Here is a 24,623-nt window from a genome sequence, read left to right as displayed (position 1 = left end):
AAATTACACATATATTCATAGGAAACTCCAAATTCAATTCTTCTTATTCTATTGGAAAGTAGACTTAATAAGCTTTCCAAACATATATGGCTTAATATGTAATTTCTTGTATAAAAATTAAGACAATTTTCATAATTCAACCCTAATGCTACTACTTTACAGCCTGCATATCCTTAAGAAAAAATTAGACAACTCTTCATAAAAAACTTGAATTCAACTTCTGTTTGTTTCATTAAAAAGTAGATTCAACAAGCTTTCCAACAATATATAATACTTATAGTAATAATCTATCCATTAATAAAAAAATTCATTTTAATTCACTGTTGCAGATTATAGCGTCTTATCCAAAAACATAATTTCTCCTTCAATCTTTAAAACCTCAAATCCCCACTTTCAGCCTTTAAACTCCATTCAATAATCATCAATAAATCTTAAGAACATGAAATAAACAAAGCCCAATAATTATCCAAATAGATCATGAAGATTAATGAAAGATTTATAATTTTCTTGGTTTTTCTCTCAAAACTTTAACTCCATATAATAACAACTAATATGATATTTTTCTTAAATGAAAAAAGGGTAGATACTTATCATTAGGAAATTAACTCAATTGTAGTCTTCAATTTTGGATCTGTACTTGATTTTTCATACTTTTTAACCCCAAGAAAGATAAGGAAGAAAAACTCGTATTTTATTTTGTATTTCACGATAACTAGGTTTTTTTTTTATAAAACACTCAACAACTTTTTTTTTTAATAATTAACCTCCTAATTAACTTAATGGACTTTAGTAATAGTCTAACCAAATTATTATTTAGGCTGGGATATTATAATTTGTTTCAAGTTAAACTCTCTTAATTGAAGATGAAGTAGCTAACTGTTAGTGAACCTTTTTTTTTACTGATGAGATGACATTTCTTCATGAATCAATTAAAGCTTTAGATATTCTTTTATTAAAAAAATATATAATTGTAAGTTATTTTCGAAAAGAAAATACACATTCAATTTGAACAGAAAGAAAACGAATACATTAGAAAAAATATAAATCTTTAGTGTTTGTAAACTATGTTGGAACTATATTGGTTTAATTCAAGAATTAGCGTGAAATCCAATCCAAGTATGTACATCACATGAATACATTCATTTTTTAAAAGTTTTTTTCATACGAAGAGTTAGATTTTCATATTTATATTTATCAGTGATGTGTAGGACACAAGTATTTAAAAAAAATGAAAAATAAAAACATCTTTTTTTATAGGAGGGCACGGCCCTATTATAGCTAGGGGGAAAGAGAATAGTTTGGTTTGAATCCATGCACTCATGTCGTCCTTAGACTTTTTCGCCATAAGCTAAGAAGTGGAAAACATAAAAAGGACATACTTTGCAAATGGACATTTCATGCTTCATGATTAAATTTGAAATTGACATCTTTAAACTTGTTGGCTTATTTCTCAGGATAAATATTAAAATACAGTGGATAAAAGATGAAAGGGGCCTGTATTTCATGTTATAGTAATTAATAAACTACTAATAGATTTCACTCATTAAAAGAAAAGGCTGCCTGTGCTCAATTGTGAATGTGAGATGCTAAAGACGTGCCCTCCTCCTTTTACTTTCTCTTAGTTTATTCATGAATAAGGCTGTCCTGGCTTGTAAGTTGTACACCAAAATCTTCAAAAGGCCCAATTGTTGGCTGCATGACAAGAAACTCCCCCAATTTTTTTTTCTTTCTAAAATTCTAGAGATTGTCATTTGAACTTGGACCGAGTCTCTAGCTTTGCCTATTTACATCACACGAAAAGCAAAAGGAAAAAAGGAGGAATTTTTTTTTCAACAATCAAAGCCAACTTGCATTTTTAATAAAACAACACAACTGTAAATCATTATCATCTTTTCCTGCAAATTTCTTCTTTTTTTTTTTTTCCCCACTCTTAATCATGCCATCTTCTACCATTTTTTTAGCCAGAAGAGAGAGAAAACGAAGAGAATTTCTCTCTTGGCAGACACTCCAGGAAATGACCATGCATATCATCTCCTGGGACTAGGCCTGTTTTCAACCATCCTACCATGTCTTTCTCATTCTAGCCTCTCTTTTCTTCCCTTTTCTTTACCATTAAAAAGTAAATGATATCTCATTTCTGGCCTTGTATTCTTTTACATTTCAATTGAAAAGCACCCATGTTCTCTCTGCTTGTTTGCTTGAAAATACACCATTCCTCTCTATAACAAAAAAAACTGCATTCTAAACAGAGAGCTGAGCAGGAAAATATGAGGGATAATTCACCGGAAAAGAAATCGGGTTGTGGGATATTGAATGCAGTTTTTGGGAAGGGTAGGTTTTGGCTTAGAAGGTCTACTTCTACTGGTTCATTGCCAATCCATAACAACAACAATGTTAAAACAGCAAGCTCAAATACAAAGAGGAGGCGGAGTGGTTCCGATGAGTCTTCCTTTTTTAACTCTTCGGTGAATGGACCAGAAGCGCCAACAAAACCATCCACGAAACCGCCTCCAAATCATCCCAAGTCCCCTGCGTTACATCAACAATACCAGGTTCGGAAACATCCTGATGAAGTAACCAGAATAACACCTAACCAAGGATATGTCAACCGTGGTAGAAGGGTGCCCAAAGAAGCTCTTAGTATCTCCGGTGAGCTTGAAAACATGATCGTGGATCATAAAAAAACAAAAGGAAACAGCAACCTGGTTCGAGCCTCGTCGAGTAATATTATGCTTTATGGCAATTTAGGCAACTTGAGGCAACCCGGAGGAGGAAACACTAATTCATATAACGTTATTGATCAACTCCCTGCGACTGCAAGAGAGGACATCTCAACACCTAATGGGAAATATCGTAACAGTGTAATGGGAAATGTGGTGAAGAAACCGTTTGAGGAAAAGCTTGCGGAAGAACAGCCAGCTTCTCTATGCAGAGCTCTTTCTACAAGAATGGACCCCGAAACACTGAAAATCATGGGCAATGAAGATTATAAAAATGGGAATTTTGCAGAAGCATTGGCTTTGTATGAAGCAGCCATCGCCGTTGATCCAAATAAGGCTTCATATCGAAGCAATAAAAGTGCAGCCTTAGCAGCATTAGGCAGGCTTCTTGAGGCAGTTTTTGAGTGCAGAGAAGCCATTCGAATTGAACCTCATTATCACAGAGCTCACCATCGGTTAGCAAACTTATATCTCAGGTAAAAAAAAAGTTGCTCATATTTAAACAATCATGAATATTCGAGTTAGTATTTGTAACTGATAAAATTGTACAGACTAGGAGAAGTGGAAAAGGCAATATATCACTACAAGCATGCAGGCCTTGAGGCTGACCGTGATGACATTGCTAAAGCTAAAACTCTTCAGGCACATTTAAACAAATTTACTGAAGCTAAAAGGCTACGAGATTGGAACACCCTGCTAAAAGAAACAGATTCAACTATTAATGCTGGTGCAGATTCAGCTCCACAGGTATGCATAAATAATCAAACCAATCCAAAAAAACCTCAAATCCCATCAAAATTTAGTATTATGATTTGTCCGTTTACAATATATAACTTGTTTTCTTTTTGTCAAGATATATGCATTGAAAGCCGAGGCCTTGTTGAAGCTCCACAGACACCAAGAGGCCGATGAAGCATTATTGAAAGGTCCAAATTTCAATGTTGATGACTGCACTAAATACTTTGGCCCAATTGGTAACGCGAATTTGCTAGTTGTTCGAGCTCAGGTGGACATGGCTGCCGGCAGGTTAGTGTTCTACTATATTTTTTATTTTACTACTATCAGTACCTATAGAATTAAGTGATGCAGGAAAGTACTGCTTCAGGGAAATTTAGGCAATGAGCATAGGGGTCTATGCATAAAGGATAGATAATAGGTAGAGTGATGCAGGGAGTTTATGATCCTAAGCTGAATTAATGTTGTAAAACAACTCAAAAGTAGATTCTTGCTGGAGCAAGAGTAACCAAACCAAGGGTATAGATTAGAGCTGGCAAAATCTGACCTTTACCTACCAAATGGGGCTAAATTTGCACGAAATGATTGCGTTTTGGCCTTTTGGGTTAATTGTTTTGTTTGTTATGACTGGACACCTACTTCCCCCACCTTTTTTTATTTCTCTATTCCTTTTTCATTTACTGTTTGACATTGAATTGGTAATTTCTAGGTAAGTTCAACTTTGACCTTGTCTTTGCTTTATGCGTACGGGTATTTGGTGTTACTAACAGCTTGATAAAGAAATCTAAAAGGTAAATATTAAGAAATTCAGAGCAGTTCCTGCTCCAGTCAGAGCAATATATATGACAGGCGAAAAATGAAGAGAAAATTGCTATTTAAATTGAAATCCAACACTTAATCTATAAAACTTAAGGTCATTGGCTCAGTTTCCTTAAGCCGAAACCAAAAACTGTGTCATAAGCGCTAATATGCAGGCCAGCTCATGTGCCAGGTATCTCTAATGATAATGAACAGCATAAAACAGGTTGTTTAAGTTGAACCTTGATTTACAGGTGGGGTTCGCTTCTGCACCATTGGAGAATTACCAAATTTTTGACTTGATCCAAACAGAAACTGGTGCCAGCTACAGAAATGCCCTGAAGATTTTTGTTTTATAAAATTTTTTACTTGAGTTTGGTCCATTGTTTTAAATAGAATGGTAAATTTAAACTTTATGAAAAAGACAATTATCGCCAATAGGATAATTTTCAATTTAAAAGCCAAGGGAATAAGGTAGAGAACATGCTATCTATTTGCAAATTTGGTTGATCTTTTGGGACCTGCCACTAATTATAACAATACACAAAATGATCTTTCATACAATACTGTCAGCCAACTCAACAAATAATGTTTTCTTGATGATTATCTAAAGATTTGATGATGCCTTGACGGCGATTCAGCGAGCTGTTAGGCTTGACTCGAACAACAAAGAAGCAAACTGTGTAATGAGGAAAGCTAGAGCAGTGGCAGCAGCTCGATCAAATGGCAATGAGTATTTCAAGGCATCAAAATTCTCCGAGGCGTGTGTTGCTTATGGCGAGGGGCTTGATCATGATCCACACAACTCCGTCTTGTTGTGCAACCGAGCAGCTTGTCGCTCCAAGCTTGGACACTACGAAAAGGCAATAGAGGACAGCACCCATGCCCTTAATGTGCGCCCTGGCTACAGCAAAGCTAGACTAAGAAGAGCCGATTGCAATTTCAAGGTGAGACTAATAAACTTGAAACTAATTTTTACATGATTAATAGATACAATAGCTAAAACTGAGCTCAACAGTTCATTCAGTTACTTTTTAAGAATTGACATCCAATAAATTTGAGATTTAAATTTCAATACCTATAATCTTTTTTAAGGCAGTCCTCCTTTAAAGCTACAATAGGTAATACTGGTCACAATTGACAGTTAATGTGGTGCACACATGTCACAGTATTATACATTTTTTGTGTATAGATGTAGATGTGTGTGCTAAACAAGTCAAATAATTGTGTGTGCCTATAGAATGTGTTCAATAATCTAATAATGATGTATTGGATATATGTAATAGTTGGGAAAATGGGAAGCTTCACTGCAAGACTATGAGATCTTGCAAAGAGAAACACCGGACAACGAGGAGGTGAAACGGGGCTTGTCTGAGGCTCAAATGCAACTCAAGAAACTACATGGCGAAGTTATATAAGACGAGAAGAGTACGATGGAGCTTGGTGAACACGAAAGATGAGCCCGACATGGAGAAAAGAGAGGAAGCTCAAAGGCAGCGACAAAAGACACCAGCCAAGAAATTATGGACAGCAGGTTTGGTTGTTGTGTTGCCTGTCGGGCAAAGTTATTAATTAATATCGTACCAATAGTGTTTCGATTTTATTTAAAAATATGGTATATGCCAGAATTAGTGATTTCGGTATATTATTGTAGATTTTTCAGTTTAGTATAAATATATATGAATTTATATGTTATAATATTATTAATAATTTACAAAATAAATATGTAATATTTTTAAAAATTAAAGAAATAAATTTAAAAGTATAGAAATAATATCATAAAATTTTCATAATATTTTTAAACATTTAATCTAATTATATAATATTTAAATAAATACTTTTTATGTAAATATTAAGATAAAAACAAATAAATGAAAGGATTAACCTTGACTTCAGGATTATTAAACTTTAGAAAGAGAGCACAATTACTTTCTTAAAAAAGATTAAAATACTTATGAATTTTGATTTTAAAAAATAAAGTACAAAAAAACAAATTAAAATAAGAAATAGAAAACCTCAACTTTTAATGGTTTTTTTAATTAATTTTATTTATATTAGGTTAAAAATAGTTACACAATAAAAGACAAATTGAAAATTTCAAAACATATTTTATATTTACATATAGATCGAAATAAGTTAATTTATCAAAATTTATAAAAAACAAACAAAATCAATGAAAACAATAAATAATTTTTAATATCAAATCTAATAAAAAATCTTTAAATGTATTATATTTAAATATAATTGAAACCATCAACCGAAAGAACCGATACTAAAATGAAATTAATAACTATGTTGTTTGAGCAAATGTGAAATTAGGTTCGATAAAAAAGGGTTGCTTTGCTATTGTGAAGAATTTGGAAGGGAAATTTTGATACCGTTAAAATGCGACATTAAATATTTGGTAACAATTTGATTATATGTGTGCATATTTTCTTAAAGGTTTTATTTTATAATTATTTTTATAAAATAAATTTTTTTAATTCCACCAGCAAAAGAGATTATCTCATATATTTTTTAATTATTTTTTATTTTTATTATATACATATATATATGGTCTTATTCATCATGACAATGGAGTTTTTAAACATCACTGAATGTGACTATAGTAATTTCTTTTTTACATTTATTTATTTTTAATATACAGACAATGAAAATTTTTAATTTCCAGATTAAGAGACTAGCAATGTGCATTTGAAGCTTCATTATTTTCAGCTTCCATAGTCAATCACTCAATCTATAATATATATTCCAGGATAGATTTGGGTTTCCATATTGTTTTAATTTGGACTTTTGGGCTAAATTTACAGACTTATAGGCCGGGCCTTAATCTCCATATGGCCCATTGTTTCTACTAGCTTGAATTGGCTTTACGTTGGGAAAAGACCTGAACTTGAATGACATTATGTCTTTCTGTAAATGTCACACTTTAGTATATTTCAGAAAATTAAAAATAGGTACAACTATAATTTTATAAATATTCACTACTATAAAGGTCATATTAACTTAAATCAGGGAAACTTTCTTAATACTTTATTAAATTTATTAAATTTAGAGTTTTTTTAAATATTGTTCTTTAAAAGCTTTATTTAGATAATTCTATTATAATACTAAATTCTTAAAAGCTCTGTTCATAAAAGACAACCAATCTCGTGTAAATAACATTTCAAATGCCCTTGTACATGATCAGAATAGGAAATTAAATCCAAGGGTGAAAGCAAGAAAATTAATTTGTCAATACATTCACGGTACATGCTAACAAATATAATAACAGTTAATTTCAAAAAGTTCATATATTATTATAGTGCATTGAATAGGAAATTTTCACATGCATGACACATTGTATGAATAGTACGACAAACATTTATAAACTTATAAGCATTTAGGTTCAAATCCCATTTTAGATTACCTAAACATAAGTATTTAAGTTCAAATCCCAATAGTTTATGTTTGCTATAATTTCGTCTTGAATTTCAGTACTTTGACTCATATATTCGACTCTATATAATTTAATATATTGTTAATGTATAAATCTTATGCACCATCAATATACCATAAGTTGTAATTTTATTAATTCATAAATTTAAAAAACTTAAAAGTCTTTAAAAGTAATTAAATACTAAAAATTATATAATTGAACATAAATTTATTAAATTCTCTTTTTCAATCTTACCCTTTTAAAAAACTTTAATTTTTTAAATTTATAAATTAATGAAATAACAGTGCATTGAAATAAACTTCTTATAAATTTATATGATTTTGTTTGTTTCAGAAAATTTTTTTTATAGAAGATTGTTTTGTTGAAAATTCAAATCTCTAAAGTAATGTATCGACCATGATGCATCCATATCATGAATAAAAAAAGACCCAGTCCAAGTCACATATCCAAAAATAGAGTCCTATTTTTTTTAATACCTAAAAGAGGAAAGACTAGTTGTTTTCTTCATTAATTAACTCCCTTGCTCTAAAAAATGCGTTGTCTTTTCTAAATCGCAACCTCGTTTCTCTCTAACCACAAAACCAACCCATCATCCTCAATGAAGCCACCTCTTTCCATGCAAACCCTAAATTCCACCTTAACCTTCAACTTTCTCACCTTTGGCACTCCCTACATTTTCTTTCGTACCCCATCTCCCCCATGGAGGAGCGGGTCGCGCCTTCTGCCAAGGACCCTCACTTGCAGTCGTCGAGACCCGAACCCACTCCCAGCAACAACAACGACGGCCTTTCCCTGCAGCTAGCTCCCCCTCCAGGCAAACCATTAGCAACCTACATCGTCCAAATCCCTAAAGATCAAATATATCGCATTCCACCTCCCGAAAACGCCCGTGTTGTAGAAAGTTACCGTCAGGCCGCCGTGCAGGCGAAGAAAAAGAAGAGGCCATTTCGCACGTATTTGATATGGATTGCCATTGTTTTGGTTGTGATTGGTATTATGATAGGCGTAACTCTAACTCTAATCTACCATTCTTTTACCCCTAAAGCTCCCGTTTTCTCTGTTTCAAAGCTCCATGTCAAGCAGCATAAAGATGGTAGTCCCCCTACATATGATGTAACACTGAAAGTCAAGAACCCCAATGAAAAGATGGGAATCAAATACGGGTCAGTTGCTGATGATGCGGAGCTAACTTTCTGGACGAAAAAGCTTGGTTTTGGACAATTTCCAAGCATGTATCAAAACAGCGGTGATTCGAACGTTGTTCATGTTAAACTAGATGGACCCGAAGATCAATCAGTTCCACCTAATGTCCAGAGGAGTATGAATGACAAAAAACCAAAACATGAAATCTCTTTAGTGCTAAAGTTCAATTCTCCATTGTTGCTGAACGTTTGGATATTCAAGATGTGGAGCAGAGACATGGATGTCAAGTGTAAGTTTAGGGTGAGCACCATGGGTAAAGGAACTAAGATTCTGAACGAACATTGTATGACCAACTTGTCCAATTGATATCAAAGGTAAATTATTTTGTAATCGACAATGTGAAGCATTTCTTTGTTTTAATTCTTATATTATTAGATCATTACTTTCATAATTATTTCATATGTCAAAGAAACAGGTGGTCAATATGTTAACTGACTATTATTTTATCCACCATTAGTAGAGTTTTTTTCTTTATTTTACAAGTCAGATTAAATTATTATCATTTGTTTTTCTTTTTATTTTTTAATACATTTAATTTTGTTGTTGGAGTCTAAAACTTTCATTGATAATGCATGAGATCATTTTTTTATAGAAATTATTCCTTAATATTATAGTGAAGAGATTCACTTTTTTTCTTTATTTTCTTCCTAATTTTACTCTCTAACGTTGTTAACTTTTGTGTTTAGGTACGGTCAACAACCTCTTGAGATCTCTCCATGCAATTTTATTTGAAAGAAAGTGTGACAACAAATCCGCCTATGCCTCATTAATATTTGTTAATTCTTTCCTTCTTTTTTTTTTTTTTAATCTTTGAAGCCTGTACTAACATTTTCTTCCATGTAATTAGTAGATAGACATTGGTTATGGATGGAATTGAGGTGTTTTATCAAGCTAGCTTTGGCTTTTTTGATCTGTTTATGTTTGTCTTGCCAAGCCTTAATAAGGATATAAAAGATATATATACATATAGTATATATTTCTACCAAATTTACCGGAAAATAATATATTAAATATTAAAAATAGAGTTTTAACCATCAACAAAGAAAATTTTTTCAAAAAAAAAAAAAGTGGAAGCATGGAAGGAAGTTGAAAAAGCTCCTTAAAGGAGAATACAGATCATCGAAAGATTCCAAAATCATCAAAAGCTTTTTGTCCATCTTTTCTTTTTAAGATGTCTCAAAATTATTATTTTTTAACATCTAAAACTTTTACTTTTTATTTTTTAAATATTTTTTATGAATTTTTTTTTTATTTTTTGACATAAAAAATTATGAAATTTTAATTTTATAAAAAATAATTAACATTTAATATTAAATACATTAAAATCCAAACTTTTTTCTTAAATTACATGAAAGTGAATACCACCCAAACAATTTAAGATAAAAGGGAGTAATTGTTTTTAATTTAGAAAAAGAAGAATTTGAGCGTAACTCTTTGAACAAAGACATATAGAACAAAATGCTTTGATATTACATTAAGGCTTTACTTGATAGAGAGGATGGATATGGGTAAAGATAAAAAAAATTTGTTAATTAATGATTAAGCTATAATATAAAAAAAGTGATTATGAATTTTAACCATTAGATTAAAATTTTTTTTATCATTTCCCCTTTTCGTCATTCTTATTAAATAAAGCCTCAAATATGAATGATTCTATTCCTATGCCACTAAACTTAAAGATCTAGGAGTAGAGTTCAAAGAACTCAATTTGAATCAAAATGCATCTTGGATATATATTTTTTTATATGGAGGAGGCCATAGAGAAAATGATTGCGAATATTAAAATTTGAATCTTAAAAGTGATTATATGAATAAATTAAATTAAGTTTCAAGTTCATTCATCTTATATGTTTAAAAACTTTAAGAATGACAGTCTTTTCTTTTCTTTTTTTTTTTTAATTTGGAAGGTAAGAAAACTGACTTATTAATAATGATTAGAAAAGAGTTCAAAAACAGCAGATACAAGTAGAAATGATACAATTGGTTTTAAAAAGGTAGAAATGAGACAAATGGAGAAACAAAACCCGGCAAGCATAGACTAATTACAGTCAAGCTACCGAACTAGAGGTGCAAGAAATCCCAGCTTTAGACAAACCCACCTGAATCAATCTCATGGAGGCTGCATTTAAAGGTGACACCCTTAATTCTGCATTTGAGATTTTTAATGTTTCTTGAAGAACAAAATTTTGCACAAGACTAAATTCAAACAATGTTTTGAAGGACTAGGCCCCAAGCGGAAAATCATTTATTTGGGGCCCCGTTTTCAGACTACATTGAAAGATCAAAAGAAAACCCATGTCGCAATATTACGGGCCAAAATCATATAAAGGAATGCGGCTACTCGTTGCTACTCCAATTTCACTAGATAAATATTCGAGCTTGGATAATAAACCATTATGCTTTGACTGAAAATGGGTTGTAAAATAAACTCCCTGGAACCAACAGACTTATGCCAGGTCCCAGCAAGAAAATCATGTATCAGAACTGAAACTATTGCCTTGCCTTCCCTTCTTATAAAACAAATAAAGGCGAAGCTGTTTCCACTATTTATGCAAATCCATTGAAACCCAACTGCCAAAGACCGTAGAAGTCAGATTGTAAAATATTTCAAGACATGTGGGACATTTGAAAACAAGATTTTTGCAAAGTAAGAGCTTGAAATTCCTTTGGAGTAAAAGAATTGGAATTTAGGCAAAAGGGTTTTTAGCAAAACTGGGCTTCTTTCAATGAGTTTTATGGTTTGGGTTTGTCAAAAGCCATGGCTCTTGAAGAAGCCAATTCAGGGTTTGGTTCAAGACTTTGGGGGTTTACAAGCTTGGGATTTCAAGATATCCCGAATTTGAGTATAACGATGAAAAAGGAACTGGTAAAAAGATATCAAATGGCAAAGAAGAGAAAGAAAAATAAAACGGTTAGGTGGGGGAAGAAAGCTGTCGGCCACCAGATCTGAGGCTGGATGGCCTGATCGATCGCTCACCAGCCTTGATCGATTGGCCGACGAACCACTCTGGCGTCAACAGACGCAAGGAGCGGAGAAGATGAAATTGATCACGAGAGAAAAATGAAGAAAAAAAAAGGCTCTGTCCTTGATGGTCCACGTGGCAGTTACCTATCACGGGACAGTTTTTCTTACGTAGCACCTCTAATGATGTTGTCAATTACCTTTAAGTATAAATGCAATCCAACAAATTAGAAATGTCACAAAATATTTTGTTTTTTGATCACATTAATTTTTTCTGTTAAAACATAATAAAATTTATTTGAAATAAAAATTGAGGGACCAAAATATTCTAAATAAATAAAAGATTTAGAATCAAAATGATTCTTTTTCTATGGTTCAAGGGCTAAAAGTGCCCTTATAACATAAAATTTTGATTTTTGCCTCTTAATTTGTATTTGCATTATTTGGCTACTTAATTACCATGATTTTTTTACTTTATTCAAAATTACTGCAACATGGCTAATTCTTTAAAACATAGAAAGAAGGCTTCAACCTTCGACCACATGAATAAAACAAGAAAATATAAAGAATGGTTTCTTCTCCATTACTTTTTTATTCGTTACTTTTTAATATCTCTATCATTAATATTCACATATATAGAATTGACTCATAGACTATGAAAATCAAATATGTGAATAGTAATTAAAAATGTAGTGAAATATAAGGAACATAAAAATAAAAAAAAAAAACCAACCTCGAAAATATAAGGAAGTTTAAGCTAGCATTTCTCTGCTCCAATCTCATGTCATTTTCCCAAGAAAAGATCTGCAACTAAAGCAGAACAATTATTGTATAGTAATTTTCATTGAACAAAAACTCAGTGGAGATCTCTACTGTTTTATTAAATGTTAATATAAGGTCAACAATAATCCACATCATCATTCTTAATTAATAGCACCAAAACTTATAGTTTTATTGAACTTAAAGACGTTAACCATTTCAAGTGGCACAATAGGCATCAGGATTTCTCTGATCCGAAGAAGAAGAGAATCATCATCCAAATCAGCAAAAGGGTCCTTTATCTTAATATATTGTTTTTTGCAGAGTCTTTTGCTATGACCATAGTTTGTGTTTTATAGTATCTCTTTGTGCCCTGCTTTCCATCTTTATCCTTTTATATTTGATATAGCTAGATTGACATTGCTTTGAGTTGAAGAAGCAAAGTGAAGAATAAAAATTTTGATGCCCTGTATTGAGACCTACAAAAGCACAAAAGAAAGAATAACCAGGTATACCTATGAGCATTGGATATTGAGACATTTCAGCGGACATTATGAAGTTAAAATCTTTTATACAAGGAAACGCAACATTTTGTCGGGGATTGCCTTAAATCTCTTAATCTCACATCAAAAGTTAAGTAAAATTATAAAAGTTGAGAGTTTATTTTCTATCCTACATCGAGAATTTAGTAAAAGTATGAGGGGTTTCACCTTTTATAAATAAAATGTTTTAGTTTTAATTTAGTAATTCCCAATAGTTAGACATTAATAGAATAACTAAGTGAATAGATTATTAAAATGATGTAATTGAGTTTTTGGTTAAGTTTTGACTTTTTTCACTCAAAAGTTTTATAATTGTAAAGATTTATTTATTAATGGATTTGGTTTAAAGTAAGCCATTTTGGTTTAAGCCGAAACAAATATATTTGTATATTTTTATTCTTATTTTGAGCTTTCTTTTTTCTGTGTGGATGTTGCACTTGCATGTTGATTTTCAAACAAGTGATCTCAAAGTGAGATTTGAGATCTAAAAATATAGTGTGTGCAAGTATTTCAAAATATTTGAAAAATGTATGTCTAATATGCCTATACCAAAATTTGATATTCCTTTATTTGATGAAAAAAAATAATTTTATGTTATGGCAAATTATAATTCAAGATCTGTTAATACAACAAGGGTTATATAAGACATTAAAGAAAAATAAGCTTAAGGGAATATCTGACAATAATTGAAATAGAATTCAAAGGAATGTTATTTGAATTATTAGATTGCTATTAGTTTCAGAAGTAAAGTACAATGTGTTGACTAAAAGTACTCTAAAGAATTTATGAGATAAGCTCGAGGGTATTTACATTTTGAAGTCATTGACTAACAAATTATGTTTAAAGATGGATTGGTGTCTTTAAAAATGAAAAAAAGGTATGAATTTTCATAATCACTTGAATGAGTTTAATATGTTAGTTTCTTAATTGCTGACTACTTTTATTGATGAGTTAGAAAATAAAGAGAATATTTTAATTTTGTTGTCATTTTTGCCTAAGTCTTATAAACTTCTAGTTTAGATTTTACTGGTGAGTAGTTCTACTTTGAAGTTGAATGATGTGACTACCTTATTATGTGAGAATAAAAGATTTATGAGAACATAAATTCATCACCTTAAGGAAATGCACTAGCTGTAGAGAGTTTTGATTGAAAGAGGAATTAAAAGAGGGTTGATGGATCAAGAGATAAAGGAATGACTTAAAAGAAGATTGATAGATCAAGAGAGAGATCCAATTCAAGTTATAAATATTACAATGTTATAGAATATTATTATTGTGATAAAAAGAGACATCCAAATGTGCTGTAAGAAGCTGAAAAAGGATATAACTACTTTTATAAGGGCCAATGATGAGAAAAAATTAGATGAAGGAAATAATAATATCACTGTTGTTATGTCCAATGATAATAATGTTGTTTTGACGACTTGTGTGTATAAGATTCAGACTTTGAAAAATGATAAAAGTTGGGTTTTGGATTTAGCTACTACAGTTTTTGTATGTAATGATAAGAGTTACTTTGTGGAGTTGGAAGAGGAGAAGTATGAGGATATTATGGTTGCCAACAATGAAAATTATAGATTCAAGGTATTGAGAGTATTCGTATTAGATCTCATAATGATGTTGTTAGGACACTGCTTCATGTAAGGTATATATCAAGTTATAGTTATAATTTGATTGTTTTGGGTGAGTTAGCTTCTCATTGATATACATACCATGAACGAAATGATTAGTGCAAATTGTACGAGAATGGTAATGTGATTTTACAAGGGAATAAAGTCAAAAATCACTTGTATATGCTTGATGGAGGCACAGTTGTTAGGATTCTTGAGAAAAAAAAAAAAAAAAAAGGCAATCATGTCAGCTTTTCAAATGCTATTAAAGTGTTTGGAGATTCAACTTGATGAATGATTTATTGAGGTTTGTCTTAAATCTCTTAATCCTACACTAAAAGTTAAGTTAAAGTTATAAGAGTTGAAAATTTATCTTATATCCCATATCGAAGTTGAGTAAATGTATAAAAGATTTTACTCTTATAAATAAGATGTTTTAGTTTTAGTTTGATAATTCTTGATAGTTAGACACCAAAAGAATAGCGAAATGAGCAGGCTATTAAAAGGGTATAATTAACTTTTAGATTAAGTTTTGAGTAAATAATTTTTTTATGACTTTTCTCATTTTAAAAGTTTCATAGTTGTGAAGATTTATTTATTAGTGGATTGGGTTTAAAGTAAGTCATTTTGGATTGAGCCAAAACAAATATATTTGTGTGTTTTTATTTTTATTTAAAACTTGTTATTTTGTGTATGGTGCTACAAATACGTGTTGATTTCCTAATACATTTTGCTACCCAAAAAATACTTTGTAACAAATATACACAGGTTTTATATTTTTGGTTCAGACATTCAGTATATTACACTATAATACAAGTAAAAAAACCCAACACAAGCTACAAGTGACAATATAATATAACTAAGTGGCAACAAGTGATGCCATATGATGGCTTTTTCAAATTCATAATGCATTTAGCAAATGTGTTGCTTGACATGCCTTTATGAGGATTACTAATGGAGGGAAACAGAAAAAGAGAGCTTGAGAATAAGGAGAAGTTGGAGAAAACGATATTGGAAATTGTAAATGTCATTAAGTTTAATAAAATTATGTATTTCGATGTTGTAAATTAAGATGGATGATGTGGATTATTATTGACCTTATATTAATATGAATCTATATTTGATGTACTGTCAGTATATAGATTTTATATATTATTAGTAAATCAAATAATTTCATTTTATTAATGAATGAATATCAATCCTTAAAATAAATATATAAATATTTAATTAAAAAAACTTATTCATTAATAAGTTGGTATCATCTTATTCACCTCATTAATAAAGTGGCATATAATTTATTGATAGTATATAAAATTTATATAATGATAATGTATCAAATATAAATCTTATTAACATTTAGAAAAACAATGGAAACCTTTGTTGATTTTTAGCAATGGAGAATCCTCTCTTTAAATAAAAGAAAAATAGTTTTAAAGTGGATAGCACTTTAAAAAGGAGTGTTGGATTAAAGGTGGAAAACATTAAAAAGAGCATTTAACTGTTTATACACAACTAATGGAGAAAAGCCTTTTCTTCTTTTTTCTTCTACAGATTTAATCTACTTTAAAAATTACAACTTATTAATAATTATGGAAGTTTGGAAAGGAGTCCATCCCGCATTTTTTTTTTTTAATTTCTAATTACATGCACTTGCACATGGTTAGTTGGATACAGTATTGCCCTTCTTTATGGGATTCAATGTTTAATTATTAGAATGACAATATATTTATCCTTTCTTTTCTATTTCTTTAATCATATAGCTGATGCTTTAAACAAATTAAAAGTTAGATTAAATTATTTCATTTAGTTTGCATTACTTTTTCAATGCAAAGTTGTCTTTGAACTTGCAAACACCCGTAATCACTACAAGAATTAAAAATTGTTTTGAGTTCGATAATCTATGATTCGATTGTATTTATATGATTAACGTATATTTAGTAAGTTGGTTCCCACTAACAATCTTTTTTTGCCTTTGATTTGCCTTATTTTATGAAGTGAAAAGGAATTCGAAGGTGGCATATGGTCCAACACGACTTGTTTTAAAAATCACAGCCAACTTACATAAAAAAAGTCAATTGGAGAAAGAAGAAAAAGGTGGACAAATTTCATGCATATTGAAGTTACCTTAAGCGAAGATATTAAACTGTTGTCGTTTGTTCCCTGCTTTTTTCTTGTTGTTTGTCCACCTGTTTTCATGCCACCTCCTTCAATACATTTTACCTAATAAAGTACTGCAAGAATTGAACCATGAATTTTTAACACGTTGCCACGTACCTCGTAATATCATTTTCTCCGACTTGAAATAAATGCTTTTCTTTGCCTAGAAAATGTAAACCTTACCGCAATGACCCATCAACACATATATTTCACAATTATTCATCTCTTTTCCTCTCATCAATCTCTTTCATGGCTTCATCTACACTATCAGGAGGGATGTTGACAGATTCGAAAGAAAGGACTCAATTTCCACATTGGCACTACTCCTTTGTTCCCCATAACTTAAGCATATGGGTCACTTGGGAATCCACGTGAGACCAAGAGTTAGGCACATCTGGCCAATGCAACGATCATCATGATGAACAGCCCTCATTTGCAATTACATACATATATATATATATATATAATTGTTAATGTATATGTGGTGTATGATATATTTCAAGACAAACCACCAGCCCTATGGTTCGACCCTCAAGGCGGAGAAGAGAATCACCGCTGTTGCAAAATCTCCTTTTTATGTATCGCCAAGTATTTGACACCTACCCCTATAGGACCATACCCCCTACGATCTATCCATCGATCTAACATGAGCTCTGACAACTCAATGCCCCAAAGGTTCCTGTCCCATGCCATGTTATGAATATCAAAACGATATATCTAGGTAAATATATATGTGTCACCATTTATATTCAGTATGGCCTGGTTGTTTCATTGTTCATAGGAAAGAGTTTGTATTTGGGATAATGTTAAATGCACTCCCAAAAGCCTAGTTAGTGTATACCTCTATTTGATGATGGTTCGTGAATGTAGGAGGATGGCGATTTAAATGTGACAATAATTAATCAGTCAAATTCTTTGTCAATTGACTTTCTTCTAGAATAGAAGAAATAAATGTCTTGAGCAACCAAGTAAAAGGACAGGCGCGGAAAAGAGGAGGAAGGAGTGGGGAGATTTGAGTAGAGAATGAGGGATGCATGGGGGGAGAGGGGTGTCTCCTTTTTCCGGCCATTTGCCAATAATTGAGGGTTTACCAAGACTTCGTTTAATACAGTTAAGGCACCAATCATGGGAGTTTAATCAATCTAGTGGACTCCATCTTTCCACATACGAAAGAGCCGAGGTTGTCAAAAAGCTTTGGGACCGTGTTAAATTGTTAATGTCCCTATACAAAAAAATCAGTATGTTTTTTTTTTTTTTTTTTTTTTTTTTCACATCAAGCAAGGCCTTTAAGTGGATTCCAACTCCTCATTCAACCATTGATTCCCTAACTGTAGTGGTGGGTTTCCCTTTCAAAAACCTAACCAAAAGATTATTATCCATTCTCCTTTCAAAAGCATGCAAGAGAACCTCTAAATAAAAACAAATGAATTAGCAGATTCCTTTGCTCTCTCCTTTATCGTGGGGTTCCTGCAAATCTAAGTACCCAATGGGTCAGGCATGTTCTTCTGTTTCTGAGCAATGGCTGTGCTTCCTCCACATATATAGGGACTAATATTTATTATCATGAGCTAATAGTCTACATTGTTGTGGGGTTTCAAGAGGGATAATCCTTGTTTCTACCCTTCCTCCAATTATTGTAGTTTCTGATACATGTTTCTTGTTTCAAGAACATAGGCGCAGCTTTTCGAGTGTCCATTCAAATAATTTCTTTTGCTACTAGTCAATTCAAATAATTTGTGTTCTATGGATTTTAATATCATATTGGCTAGTAAGCCTAGTCATGCCAACTCAATTCTTTTGTTTATAAATCAAAGAGTATCTATTGTATCAGGATTATCCTCTCTAACCTTTTCTTTCACTCCCTTGTCTGAGAAAAGGGTCCATGTAGATCCATGGCATATGAAAATAGAGGCAGCTAATAATAATAACATCGCGACAAGTAAAATAGATATATGGTATACATAAAAAATGACAATATACACTTCCTTTTTATCTCTTTTGGCTTATAGATATACACCCAAAATCCAATAATTTATCTATTCCTTTTCCAATAATCAAATTAAGAGCTTCAGTAAATTTACGATATTTACATCATTCTAGAAGACATAACTATTGATTGAGCTCATCAAACTTTTGGGGAAGATATATCTTCAAAAGATTAGAAACTCATCCTAGTTGTTCCATTTAAAAAAAAAAAAAAACAATTTATGTTAACAGATTTATCAGGACAATTTGAAAAAGCTTCTTTTATAGTTTAGAAATCATTTCATGGATCTACCAAGAACGCAGCCTTATAGTTTATTCCCTGTGTTTGACCAAAGCTATTTGTTTATATATATAAATACATATATTATTACTCTCTAAATCCATGCTGCAAGGAAAGGAATCAAAAGAGAATCTATATAGAATCACATAAAGTATCTGATTATTACTTGTTTAATTTAAAGAAAAGAAGAAAAACTGTGTTTTGGTAAGGTGAAGTAGGCACATGCTGTACAAGAAGAGAAACCTTTTCCAATATCTACCTGATGAACTTATCCTTTTGACTCAGCAGAGATACAGTTTTAAGTAAAAAAAAGGAAAATTTGATCCTAAAAATGGGGCCTGCCCACTGCCAAATCTTCCCTGCCCCAAATCTTAAATGGCTGTGATCATCTTATCTCCAATACCACCGATCCATCCTTAAGCTACAAAGAGTAAAAGGTCAATTGGTCCCCTTTGCTAGTTGCTAGAATCCTTTATTGTTGATACTGGATTGCAAGCAGATTCATAGGCTTTCTGTTTGATAAATAAATAATATAAGAAAAAGAAATGTAGACTGAACAAATGCCAATTATCGAGAATTTTTACTTTCCAAAACGGTTGTCGATTGCAAAATATAATGTTTATTAATATTGTATAAGATCAATAATGGAGGAATATAAAAGCTATCTTCTGTGCTGTTAAAAGATGATTCCCTTTTCTCGGTTCCCTACAAATGACAGAAACCAAGATAAAATTTTACCATTGAAGGCATCCTTTTTTTTCCCACTCTCAACTATGGACCATTAATTTGATCTCCATCGTCATTTATCAGATGAATAATAATATCGTGAAGCTCTGATATATTATATAGGAGAGTAATTGGGGAAGTGATGAAAGTGTCCTGGAGACCATATCCAAATCTATTTTGTATTTCACTCCAAAACAGACCCTGGAATGTCCTACCTACCTTTTCCTTTTGAAAATGCCGATGCAAGAGATTCTTCCTAACGAGATTTTGAGAGACCGCCGCCCCCTACCCTGGTGGATGTATGTTACCCGTGGAGTTGAGTTAAAGGAGGCTGTGAATCTAAAAGGTGGCAATCTAAAGGTCAAAAAGATTCACATCAATTATATAGATACAATAAATAATGCAACAATTCAGAGGCTGCTCTCTTAATCTGTTACCTTCAAAAAGAACTAAGAGACAATATCTTCTGCACCCTCAGATAGTGGAGTGCACCCTGGTTTTGGCTTAGTTGTGGAATGTGCTAGCTTCGTTTGCAGCACCCTAGTAACAGTAACCCCTCAGAGAGTCCACTCAGTTAAGTACCAAACTGTCTCTCTAGTAATGAAGTGACGAAGGCAAATTAAAGTTCTTAAAAAAAATCAATATATATATATATATTTATATATATTTAATGTATTCACAGAAATGGCTGGGTGGCAGTGGCATATGCAGACTACCTGAAATTTAGTTACAAAAATTGTAAGTGGTGTATCAGACATTTTAAATGCATTTATAAGTTTGAATAACTTAATAATATCGTGGAACAGACACAACTTATACATTGATTGCATCACATCAAAATCAAATTTTCAATATGGCAAATCTTTTAAGAGGAAGAGAACTCCTCAGTCACAGGGTATGAATCTGCTTAATATAATTTCCTACCACCAGAAAAATTTGGATTCATCATATTATTTATAGTAAAAATGAAATAATTGTTAATGAGAGGAAAAAGAGAGACACAGAGAGTAAAATTTCTATGCATAATAGACATGTTACAGGTCCTTACCCTCGTAGCCAGCTAGTTACAAGATAAAGACGTACAAGGCTTTCAAGCCAAAAAGACAGAATTCTGTATGATCATTTGTTCTTTTTGTTCATCTTTCCTTATCTTGAACAAGAATTTACTACATAATCTAATCCCACCCTTTTACAATTCTTTCTGTTAGGGTGGAGAAATAATTTTGCCATATTTCTCGTCTTTACATTCTGGATTGAGCTCGTACTGGTAATTGTTTCCATTCAACCAGACGCCGCAAAAAATCCATAACCTGCAAAATAGAGACAAATTATGATTAAGTTACAAAAATAATATAAAATTGTAGTAGCAAAACAATACTAATTGTGTTAGTTTGGAACTTACCTCATCTGGCTCTTGTAAAGAATATGATGCACTGGTGTCCTTGGGAAACTTGGACACAAGAATTCCAAAACCTTGTCCTCTGTCTCTCAATATCTAATAACAATGAAAATCAAAGTATTAGCAAGATCCACTAGTTTAATAAACAAACAGATGCCTTGTCTTTGATTTTGAGCATAGGATACCTTAAATGCATCTTCATCTGTGCGGTCATCTCCAATGTAGACGGGAAAAACATTCGCACAGTTAGCGAATCCTATAGAAAGAGGTTTACAATAATAGTTAGTGGTTGGAGAATACCATATCGTTATTTTTCTACCATTAAAAATTTTAAGTGAAAAAAGGTAATTAAGGGTGGAGGCGGAACTTACCAAGAGATTCTAACAAAAATTCAAGGGCTTTCCCTTTGTCCCATTTAATTGTAGGACGGATTTCTAAAACCTGCATCATACAAATAGCATTCAAAGTCAGACATCTCTCACTTAAAGCTATCTATGAATATCATCAAAGTTGAAAAAAAAAAAAAGTGATCAGATTGCAACCCAGCTCCTACCTTTCTGCCTTGAGTTAGCCGAAGCTTGGGGTACTTCTTTAAAACTGACCTAACTTGCTGTGCCAGCTCACTCCATTTCTGTATTTTAAAGCAAAAAATCAGGTGCTTCTGAAGTTGTATGGCAAATAATAACTGTAATTGCCATTGGCTATTGGCTTTTACCTTTTCATCAACACAACGAAAGTGTACAGAGAGACAAAACTTGTTGTTCTCCACCTTAGCTCCTGGAGTTGATTTGGTAGTCTCAACCAATTGTTTGTACACCTGGAATGTTCATGTCAATTAAAAATAGAATAAAAATGTCAACTATTTGAAGCTCTTTGCTTTGATTCCCATTGAGTGATGAATTAATCAAGACTGTGAAGAAAACCAACCTCATCAATCATTGGAAGAAATTCACTAGCTGGTTGGAAGAGAACGGATTCACTGTCCTGAAGAGTAAAAGCACAGGAAAAACATGGAGAAGAGTTGGAAAAAGATAAGGAAAAGTTGAAGGTTTTGACCATTTGGTGAAAGTACTAATGCAGCTTACTCACTTTTTTAGATTTGGAACGTTTCTCTGGCCCTTTAATGTCCATGCCATGACTTCCGGCATAGTACAGCTCAGCTAATTTGACAAATTTATAAACCTACAAGTTGCAAAACAAGGAAATAGTTAGCAATTGTGAAAAACATAAATGGACCAAAAAAAAAAAAAAACAAAACAAAAGGTTTTGCTTAATCTGAAGTTTTTTCTGTATCAAATTTAAGGCCAGAAAAATGCACCTTGTCTCTGCATCTGCCACTCACTATAGCAGTAGGGAAACACTTGGCTAGCTTTCTCACAGTCTTTCTCATCTGGTGTACACAAACATGAAAAGTTAGTAATAAAAAACTGCTGATGGAAACATCCAGAAAACTTATACAAAAACTATAACAACAGTTTTCATATAAACAAATAGCTAACCTTCTTCGACATGAAAGCTCGATCTGGATCCTCAACAATTGGTGAAAGAGTGCCATCGTAATCAAGGAACATTACTATTTGTTTCCCTTTCGACTCATCTATTATCTGCTCAAACATCTCCAGGGCAGATGGATGGTGGAGCTGAAAATTTTCATCAACCAGGAAAATCAGAATCTTTAATTTGTTTAATAACAAGAACACCAGCTAAAAGAAAAACCGTTCCTGAGGGCTTGCAATAGCTTAGCACTTACATTCCAGGAAACATCGTCATCAGAAGGGGAAGGTGTGGATTTTATATGAGTTGGAGAAGAAGCTTTCATGGAATCAACCCATGCATTAACTCTTGCTCCAGCATTGATTTCAAGGTTTTGAAGCAACTTCTTTCTTGAAACGGAGATACAACCAGGAGGTGCTGGCGGCTTTTGAGCTGATACGGTCATTGTGATTGACATGTTGAGGACAGATTTTGCATCAGAGATTACATTTTGACCAGCAGCCATATTCTTTGGTCTTTCTTCAGAGAAACTCACTACAAGAAAAACCACCCACGCCAACATTTTTAGTAAAGCTGCCTTAAAAACTTAAGGCCACAGTTTTTAATGTGCCCCAAAATCCAAAACCAAACTTACCCATTACTGGAAATTAAGGTAGTTAAAAGAACACCTCAAACTCAAGAAGTGTTTGGATGTTAATGTCAAGGTAAGAGGAAGACAGTTCAAACAGAGGAGTTTACAGAGTACTCTGTTTCTTTTGTCCCGTTGAAGCCCAAAGACTAAGGAAGAGAAACCAAATTGAACGACTGAAAATGAAAAATAACCAAAGTCGACAAGAGATTTGTCGAACCAAGGAAGAAAGATAGACAGAGATTTATAGAGAGCCAGAGAGGAGAATTTATGTGAGAGAGACAGAAGGGATTGAAGCCCATTTTATAGCAAAATCAGACTCTAACGGACGAAACAAACTCTTCCAAACTCTTAAAAACATGGGACCTACCAAAGCTGTATGGTCCTGTCCCGCCTCCTTTCCCAAAATCCTGAGTTTTTTATTGATGTTTTTGGGAGGATGACTAGAAGGCGGAGAGGTAAACCAAAAAATAAAAAGAAATTGCAATTACCATGCCTTTGTTAAACAGCCGTCTTAATTAGCAGTCACAGAAACTTGTTAAAAGGCATTTTTAACAGGCCGTTAGCAGTTTGCCACGTGGACGACATTTCTTGGTCGACTAAATCATGTGGGTTTCTGCCACGTGTATAACGAGCCACATGTTAGACACACCGGTTTATGGGAGCTGTTTTGCCTTGAATGGACCAGCAACTCTTTTCTGATAAGCTAAATGAAATTAAGGACCTCAAAATTTTCCTGTAGTGGAAATGTTTTGGCACTTTGCTCTTTCAAGTTTCAACGCCTCTTGTAAACGAGTGCAAAACCAACAACTCCAAACCTACCTTTGTTATAATGTTGACCCGAGTGACAAAGAAGGTTCATTTTTTTCATAATAGTTTGAATTCAATTTCGTTAAAAAATCATAAAAAAATATATTTTAATAAAATTATTAAGTTTGATGCAAAAAAAAAAAATTATTTAAATAACTTTTAAGAAAAATGTATTAGACTATAGTTTACCTCTACAAAAATTCTACCTTGTTAAGCAAAACCAGCTGCAAGCTCTGAATACAAAGATTTTTTCCCCATCTAATTGGGATTCTTGTTGTTTTAAACTCCCCTATTCTAATCCTCATTTCTAGGCCAAGCACCAATTATTTTGGGATCTGCTAAGTTTTGGAGCCCCGACCTAAACCTAATTCGTTG

General features: G+C 32.3%; 3 protein-coding genes across 4 annotated transcripts; 2 read left to right on the top strand and 1 right to left on the bottom strand.

Moving 5' to 3' along the window:
- The first annotated feature begins 1,959 nt into the window (after positions 1 to 1,959).
- Positions 1,960 to 5,894, top strand: LOC111316126 (inactive TPR repeat-containing thioredoxin TTL3-like). The gene is made up of 5 exons (XM_022918138.2): positions 1,960 to 3,196; positions 3,272 to 3,467; positions 3,574 to 3,746; positions 4,867 to 5,200; positions 5,540 to 5,894. Exons 1-5 carry the CDS (start codon positions 2,268 to 2,270, stop codon positions 5,669 to 5,671), a joined length of 1,764 nt encoding a protein of 587 aa, XP_022773873.2. The 5' UTR covers positions 1,960 to 2,267; the 3' UTR covers positions 5,672 to 5,894.
- A 2,313-nt stretch (positions 5,895 to 8,207) lies between these two features.
- LOC111316408 (NDR1/HIN1-like protein 13) lies at positions 8,208 to 9,726 on the top strand. The gene has a single exon (XM_022918369.2). It carries the CDS (start codon positions 8,392 to 8,394, stop codon positions 9,199 to 9,201), a length of 810 nt encoding a protein of 269 aa, XP_022774104.1. The 5' UTR covers positions 8,208 to 8,391; the 3' UTR covers positions 9,202 to 9,726.
- Positions 9,727 to 20,867: 11,141 nt separating this feature from the next.
- LOC111316956 (putative trehalose-phosphate phosphatase J) lies at positions 20,868 to 23,654 on the bottom strand. 2 transcript variants are annotated; one of them, XM_022919211.2, is made up of 12 exons: positions 23,445 to 23,654; positions 23,067 to 23,344; positions 22,816 to 22,956; positions 22,635 to 22,706; positions 22,406 to 22,498; positions 22,244 to 22,300; positions 22,032 to 22,133; positions 21,870 to 21,947; positions 21,688 to 21,757; positions 21,502 to 21,572; positions 21,320 to 21,412; positions 20,868 to 21,227 (listed from the first exon to the last, which is right to left on the bottom strand). In XM_022919211.2, the coding sequence occupies exons 1-12, from the start codon at positions 23,446 to 23,448 to the stop codon at positions 21,159 to 21,161; spliced, it is 1,128 nt and encodes a 375-aa protein (XP_022774946.2). In that variant the 5' UTR covers positions 23,449 to 23,654; the 3' UTR covers positions 20,868 to 21,158. The 2 variants fall into 2 exon arrangements, with proteins under 2 accessions (XP_022774946.2, XP_089609666.1); XM_089753540.1 differs by having other exon boundaries at positions 21,009 to 21,227; positions 23,067 to 23,486.
- Between the last annotated feature and the right edge of the window lie 969 nt (positions 23,655 to 24,623).

Source organism: Durio zibethinus, chromosome 24, assembly GCF_047325235.1.
Source record: "Durio zibethinus cultivar Kanyao isolate XHJ-2024 chromosome 24, ASM4732523v1, whole genome shotgun sequence".
NCBI classification, from domain to species: Eukaryota; Viridiplantae; Streptophyta; class Magnoliopsida; order Malvales; family Malvaceae; genus Durio; species Durio zibethinus.
Note: the sequence above shows the minus strand (reverse complement) of the source record. Positions and strands in the feature narration are given on the sequence as shown.

Excerpts from the sequence above, each read along its gene's own strand:
- LOC111316126 (XM_022918138.2), top strand. The coding sequence starts at position 2,268 with ATGAGGGATAATTCACCGGAAAAGAAATCGGGTTGTGGGATATTGAAT. Across the intron at positions 3,468-3,573 it reads GTGCAGATTCAGCTCCACAG|ATATATGCATTGAAAGCCGA; the intron begins GTATGCATAAAT and ends CTTTTTGTCAAG. Across the intron at positions 3,747-4,866 it reads GTGGACATGGCTGCCGGCAG|ATTTGATGATGCCTTGACGG; the intron begins GTTAGTGTTCTA and ends GATTATCTAAAG.
- LOC111316408 (XM_022918369.2), top strand. The coding sequence starts at position 8,392 with ATGGAGGAGCGGGTCGCGCCTTCTGCCAAGGACCCTCACTTGCAGTCG.
- LOC111316956 (XM_089753540.1), bottom strand. The coding sequence starts at position 23,372 with ATGTTGGCGTGGGTGGTTTTTCTTGTAGTGAGTTTCTCTGAAGAAAGA. Across the intron at positions 21,573-21,687 it reads ATTTTTGTTAGAATCTCTTG|GATTCGCTAACTGTGCGAAT; the intron begins GTAAGTTCCGCC and ends CTCTTTCTATAG. Across the intron at positions 21,413-21,501 it reads CAGATGAAGATGCATTTAAG|ATATTGAGAGACAGAGGACA; the intron begins GTATCCTATGCT and ends CATTGTTATTAG.